Source organism: Cebus imitator, unplaced genomic scaffold (assembly GCF_001604975.1).
Source record: "Cebus imitator isolate Cc_AM_T3 unplaced genomic scaffold, Cebus_imitator-1.0 Scaffold112, whole genome shotgun sequence".
Classification (NCBI taxonomy): Eukaryota; Metazoa; Chordata; class Mammalia; order Primates; family Cebidae; genus Cebus; species Cebus imitator.
The window spans coordinates 2744688-2751298 of NW_016107427.1; the positions used below are offsets into that span (position 1 = coordinate 2744688).

The 6611-nt window shown below is 54.1% G+C and overlaps 1 protein-coding gene across 3 annotated transcripts in view; it reads right to left on the reverse strand.

Moving 5' to 3' along the window:
* Nucleotides 1-103: 103 nt before the first annotated feature.
* AGPAT3 (1-acylglycerol-3-phosphate O-acyltransferase 3) overlaps nucleotides 104-6611 on the reverse strand; it is a 110104-nt gene continuing 103596 nt past the window's right edge. For all 3 annotated transcript variants that reach the window (XM_017538540.2, XM_037742038.1, XM_037742037.1), the window contains 3 exons: nucleotides 6171-6246; nucleotides 3523-3721; nucleotides 104-2461 (listed from right to left, as the gene is read on the reverse strand). In XM_017538540.2, coding sequence (XP_017394029.1) covers nucleotides 2373-2461; nucleotides 3523-3721; nucleotides 6171-6246 — 364 coding nt within the window. In that variant the 3' untranslated portion in view covers nucleotides 104-2372. The remainder of the gene's footprint in view (nucleotides 2462-3522; nucleotides 3722-6170; nucleotides 6247-6611) is intronic.

The window sequence follows — 6611 nt, forward strand, 5'->3', positions numbered from 1 at the left end:
TTAATTTAAAAAGGTAAAGGAGCTCTCCTCCCCTTTTCCTTCTGAAGTGGATGAAAAGCAAAATCCACCCTCCTCCCAAAAAAAAAAAAAAAAAACCCAAACATTCATGGTGTAGTTTTTATTGCTCTTAAAGGCTTGGTGTTCAGAAGCACAAGCTAAGTTGTGAGATCGGAAGGAATCAGGTGGAGGTTTGAACCCTGTACCCGGGCCTCCATCTCCACTCTAAGCTAGGAGCTTCCCAGCTCCGTCACGACTCAGTGCAGAATTTATACATTATATATTAATTTCAAAGGGAGGGAACGTCTATGGGAAATAACTATGAATTAAGCCATAAAAGATCTACATTTGCATTTTCCAGGTCACGCTTGTGCACGGTCGGACCCTTCAGCTTTTTTCCTTTAAGATTTCGTAGGTGTGAGTGAGTCAGTGAGTGACGTGGGTCTAGACACACACGGAGACAGAGGGGCAGCGTGCGGTGAGGAAGGTGCAGGGTCTCTGGGGGGCTCGCCCAGGGCGTGCATGTCCTACTCATGGCACAGCTGCCCGAGTGGGTGGGTGGGAGGGATGAGATTTCAGAGGGAGGGAAGCACATTTCTGAAGCGACAGCGTCTGCGAGCACGTCTGGTCTGGTTTCCTTGTCTGCCCCTTCGCCCCCATGAGGAGCTGCGCTCTGAGCAGGTATGCACAGGAGGTGTTCTGCGCACACACGCCCCGAGAGTGCGGCCCCAGAGACCTGGGGCCCGGCAGTGCCTCTGTCATGCAGAACGCTGCCGTCACCTCGAGTCTCCCCGGGACACTTCGGGCTGATGCCCAATTATGTTCTTGGTTTACTTTTCTTCATGTCTCTTTTCTCCGTTTTTTTTTCCCCCTAGAAAACTCAACCTACCTCTATGCAGAACGCTGGTTACAACGTATCAGTGATAACACCCGTGTTTGTTTTTTTCCCTTGCTAAAAAGATAAGGGGAGTTTGACTCAGAACAAGCAAGCTGAAAGCCAAATGCAGGTGGGCTGATGGTTCCACAATCGAGGTGAGCTTTCCTCCCACTGCACCACTCCAGGGGCTCCGCCCGGCCACACCGGGCACTGGACACACTGGAGGGAGAAGCATCCCTCACTGGGCGTGGGCCAGGGGCTTGCTGAGAGGCGGAGGGAGCCAGCATGACCGGCCGAGCGCTGCCCTCTGCTCTGCCTGGTCGCTCAGAGACATCCCGGAGGCCAGGAGCTGGGTGCTCAAGGGTGCCCGGGCCAGTGATACCTGCCTGGTGGGGGCAGGCCCTTCCCAAGGACGCAGTGCGAGGCTGGGGATGGGGGATGCCCCACCTCTAGTTTCCAGCAGGAAGTTGAAAACCACCAAGAGATCAACCAGTAAAAATAGAATCTCTAGAAGCAAATGAGCTCAGTGTTCACAGTCTCCAACTACCTTTAAAACACAGAGGGCTGACAGGGCCCTCACTGCTTCCCAAGCATCCAGAGTTCCACAGGCTGCTCGGCCCTCCCTCCTTGGCTCCTGATCTGTGGGGTGGGGGCCGCACGGTAGCCCCGAGGGTCCTCCCTCCCCAGCACCCAGTGTGGAGGGACCAGGGTTTGACAGCCATGGGAGGGACGGAGGAGCTTCTGGTTTGGGAGAACTCTGCATTTCACTGAGTTCTCGGGGGTCCGTCCACTTTAAAAACAGATGTAGGTATTTACACACAGGGTCAAACAGGAGCGAGGGCAGACAGCACTCTAGAAAGGAAAGTGGGGCGTTCGCCTCAGCCAGCCCCCGACAGGGCACGGTGAGGGCTCCGGCTTCGAGAAATCCACCTGATGTTCATGCCGATGTGCTTATCACTATGGGCACTCTCCCAAGGGGCCCCCACTGGGAGCCAAGGTGCTGAGCCAAGCGGGGCAGCCACACGAGTCCCCGGGGGACAGGACCCGGCCGTCCACTCCCAAAAGGACAGCAGAAATTCATTATGAGACAGCTTCTGGGGTGGTGCAGAAGAGGTGAAGGGCCAGGTTAAGTTCCCAAAATAACTGATTAAAAAACAAAAAATTTGATCTAAGTTTAAGGAGAGAAAGCAGCCAAAGTCTCCCTCTCAGAAGCGGAGTTCTGGAGAGACGGCGTCCACGGAAGGCCCCTCCGCCTGGGAACCACCTCCCACGACACGCTCGGAGAGGCTGGGACCCCGAGCTGCGGGAAGCTGAACTCTTCCTCTGGCAGGCCTTCTGGATTCTTTACTATTGGCTCAAGTTTTGTTAATATTAGTCACCAGTTAATAAGAAAAATAGTTTCTAATTGTCTTTTTCCCTCCACTCGGCGTGCTGCTGTTTTTAATCGAGTTAACTGGATACCGCCATCAGATCATGTGTGTTCAATCACAGCCATTAATTATTCCTTTTTCTTAAACTCTTGGTTTCCGTAGCTGGAGCCTTTCTCTATCTCAGTCACTCCTATCAGTCTGCGAACTCCAAAGGAAGCTTTCAAGACAGGAGAGAGAGAAAAGACGTGAGACGGACGACTTTGCCTTTTTGCTGTAAACTGTGTTACGGGGCTCCCTTCCTCTGCCCCAGACCCTCTCCCTGTGCCCCACACCCAGGAGCCTCTGTTTGCAGTGAGTAGGTGTGGTCTGCGGGCAGACAGCCCTACAGGCCACGGACTCTTCAGGGAGGGCTGCGGACCACATCTTCTGACAGGTCAGAGGCAGGTGGACACATGGACCTCGCCCTGCCTGCCCCTCTGGGTCTTTGGCTGGTGGGAGCAGAAGGGCTTCAGGGCGTTCTAACAGCTAGGCCTCGCAAACCTAACAGATGACCGAGGTGGACAGGCAGGACACTCAGATGTAACCAGGTCACATCCTGTGTTCCGTGGGTGGCCTCAGGTCACCATGTGGTCCAACGCGAGAGGCTGGTGGCAGTCTCTGCCTCTCAGGTCCCTCCCCCAAGGCCCCTGGCAGGGGCCGCAGGAGCAAGGGAGGAGCCGACCCGACTGCTGGGCCTGGGGAGGGGGCTCACGGGGCGATGCACGGACTGTGTCTCCATGTACAGAGACCCCTTGATTACAGGGAGTGGGGGGGTGCCCGAGTTCACCACAAGGACAGACCAGTGTTTGCTCAGCCGAAGGCTGGCTGAGGAGTGGGGCCGGCATTGTGCTTGGGGTGGGCACACAGTGGGGACGCCAATGGAGTCAGTGGGGGGAGCTGAATGTTGATGTTCTGGTTAAATCTCCCAAACAGCCATCCCAGCCTGACCCCTTAAGAGCCCCAAAGCAGACAGGGGAACTGGGGACCCTCTCATCGGCATCCTCCCAGGTGCCAGCTAGTGGGCTGCAGTGGGTATGGCACAGGGGTGGTGGCCATTCGGCTCTCGGAGATGACCCTCAGCTCAGCGCAAGAGTCCAGGCTCTGAGGCCCACAGGCTGCAGGGGGGATCCTGGCTCCCCTGCCTCCCAGGGCCACTGTGAAGAACCGCCGGGTGTCGGGCCCTGTGGCTGGCACTGGAGGCCCCTCAGAGTGTGAGGCGTTAGCGACTGTGTCCATTACCTGCTCCCACAAACCCCAAGAACGTCAGGATCAGGAGGGGTGATCCGCTGGCAAAGACGCCCAAGACAAAACTGAAGAGGGGAGACAGGAGAATGGTGGCCCAGGAGAGGAAGTTGAGGAGGGTCCAGGGCCTCCGGGCAGGCTTAAACTGCTCCCCTGGAAACACACCCTTCTGATTATACATCTCCTGGAGTGCGTCCTGGAAGAGGCAACAGATGAAAAGGAAGTGCGAGGCTTCTTTACAAGCTCTTATTTCAATGCAGGAGAAAATTGCTGGCAATGAGAAACGACTCGACTTTAAAAAAGTACAACATCAAGTAAGAGGACAAGTCACGGAAGTGGCAGGTGGGGGCAAAGCTGGCCACGGAAGCTGCAGGTGGGGGCAAAGCTGGCTTTACCTTTTTGGAGTGTTTGACAGCATGCAGCAGAAGCCCGCAAGCATATCGACCCTTTGACTGAGGACGTCTCCCAGGAAAATAATCAGTCAAGAAAGCAACGTTGTGAATACCAACATCTGCCCGCCCAGCACAGCCCAGGCTGCCGCCACATCCCACACCTCCCACGAGCCAGAGGCGGCGGGGGTGGCAGGCGTGGCCTGCGTTGAGTCCCGAGGCCTGGACGCAAATCCCTGCGTCGTGCGCTCTCAGCTGCACAGCCATGGAAACGTCCTTAACCTGGCACACCTGGGTTTCCTGGCCTGGTGGAGGCCAATGAGGAGCTTGGAGGAGGAGCCTGGCTAAGGCCATGTGCAGAAGGTTCTGCCCTGGTGGGAAGGTCAAGGGCGCCGCCGGCTGGCAGGAAATCACCGCACCTGATAGAGCTGAATGCTCGGCAGCCAGCACCCATGGGCAGGCAGTCTGCGGGGCTCTAGGATGCTTGGGAAGGCGTGAGGGCACCATCGACCCTCTCTTTGAAAGCTGGTTGCAGATTGTCAACACTGAGCTCACTGGCTTTTAGAGATTTCATTTTTACTAGTTGATCTCTTCATGGTTCTCGGCTTCCTGCTGGAAACTGGAGTTGGGGTGCTGCCCGCCAGCCACGCACTGTGTCCTTGTGGAGGCCGGTGTCATCGTGGCCCGGCCACCCCTGGACACCCATATCCCTGCCTCTGGAACGTCTCCAGGCACACACATTTTGGCTGCGCGCTTCTTGAACTATGTTGTTTGTATGACATAGATTCAAACCTCGAGCCTGTGGCAGGGCAGGTCTCTCATTATGAATTACCAGGGAAGACTTTTTTGAACCCAAGAGGAAAAAGGCAAGTCTCAAGGTCATTTCTCCATGCTGGGAGGTAGTTTTATTTTCCAGTTTAACCTTTCTGAAGGTCAGATTCTTAGAGGGTCCGAGCATCACGTGGGGTTTTTGGTTCTAACTTGCCGCCTTGGATGAGGGGAAATCCTAATCTTCAGTTTCCACATAAGCATTAAAGCTCACAACTTCAGGGGAGGGGCAGGCAGATGCCAGCAGCCGAGCACGGCCATGCTGGCTCCCAGGCCCATCGCCTTCGTTCCAGCCCTGCCTCCCTTTTTAGTCCCAGATTTCCCTTATTTTCTTGAGAGCCCATCAATGCATTTACAATGATATTTTTTACATCCTGGGAGGACTTCCTGGCTCTCTACCCTCCCACAATGCTGACAGTAGAAGTCTAATGCCCCACGCATTTGTGTGCACAAAATAAAGGGAAAGTAGGTGTGGGGAGGAGCAAGCCACGGGGAATGGAATAGGAAGGACGGAGTGTGGTTTTCAACATCATCTCCTAACATTGCCTACTTTGTTTCTGTTACATAAGTAGTCTAGTGACTATCTGTGTCTGTTACATACCTGTCACTTCTTTTTCATAAGAAAATGAAACATGTGACCAAATGTTACCAGCCATAGTTATATAGGCATCACGTTATTACCCTTCATACTTGTCTGTAGCTTGTCAATTTCTCAAACATTAAGAACAAGGGCCCAGGAGCAGCGGCTCACGCCTGTAATCCCAGCACTTTGGGAGGCTGAGGTGAGCGGATCATGAGGTCAAGAGATCGAGACCATCCTGGCCAACACGGTGAAACCCCATTTCTACTAAAAATACAAAAATTAGCTGGGTGTGGTAGTGCATGCCTGTAATCCCAGCTACTGTGGAGGCTGAGGCAGGAGAATCTCTTGAACCTGGGAGGTGGAGGTTGTAGTGAGTTGAGGTCGTGCCACTGCACTCCAGCCTGGGTGATAGAGTGAGACTCCGTCTCCAGAAACAACAACAACAACAACAACAACAAAAAAAAACAAACCAGCTGGTGACCTCATTTCTACAAAAAGAAATTTTTTTGTTTCGAATCTTTAGCTGAACATGGTGGCTCACGCCTGTAGTCCCAGCTACCTAGGAGGCTGAGGCAGGAGGATCTCTTGAGCCCAGGAGGTCAAGGCAGCAGTGAGCCAGGATTGCACCACTGCACTCCAGCCTGGGCGACAAAGCAAGACGCTGTCTCAGAAAAAAACAAACAAAAACAGAAAGAAGAAGCGAAAAAAGGATCAGGAGCATTTGGGACCTGCGTGGCACTCCTGTCTCCCACGGAGGACCCACGTGTCACCTGCCTGCTTGCCAGCGCCCCTTCCACAGCCTCTGTGGGAGACTAGAACCCTGAGGGGGAGCAGAGCCTGATTACCTTCTCCTGGTACAGTTTATGAAGCCACTGAGCCGCCTCCTTTTCGTCCAGCGGGATCTCTTCCAGAGGAAATCTCCTGTGTTATGAAGAAGAGTCAAGGCGGGTGAATCATCACATGACCTCACACCCAGAAGGGAAACACGGTGTGCTCAGATGACCTGTGGGCCCGCCCTTTCTATGATGCCTTACTCTCAACTCTTAAACACAAACAGAAAATGGACTTCTCCTAAGGCACTGGACCGAGAACACAGTCAGCCTGGCATGGCGGCGAGGGGCCACGAGGTGCCCTTCTGTGCAGGGATGGCTGCAGCATGAACCCAGCATGCCCACAAGTGAGTTAAGTGGGCAGGCCATGCCTCCGGCCCCATGACAAGGGCGGTCATTAGTGAGCTGCTGAGAGTTCTGATCTTTCTTTAACATGTTCTTTTTTTTTTTTTTTTT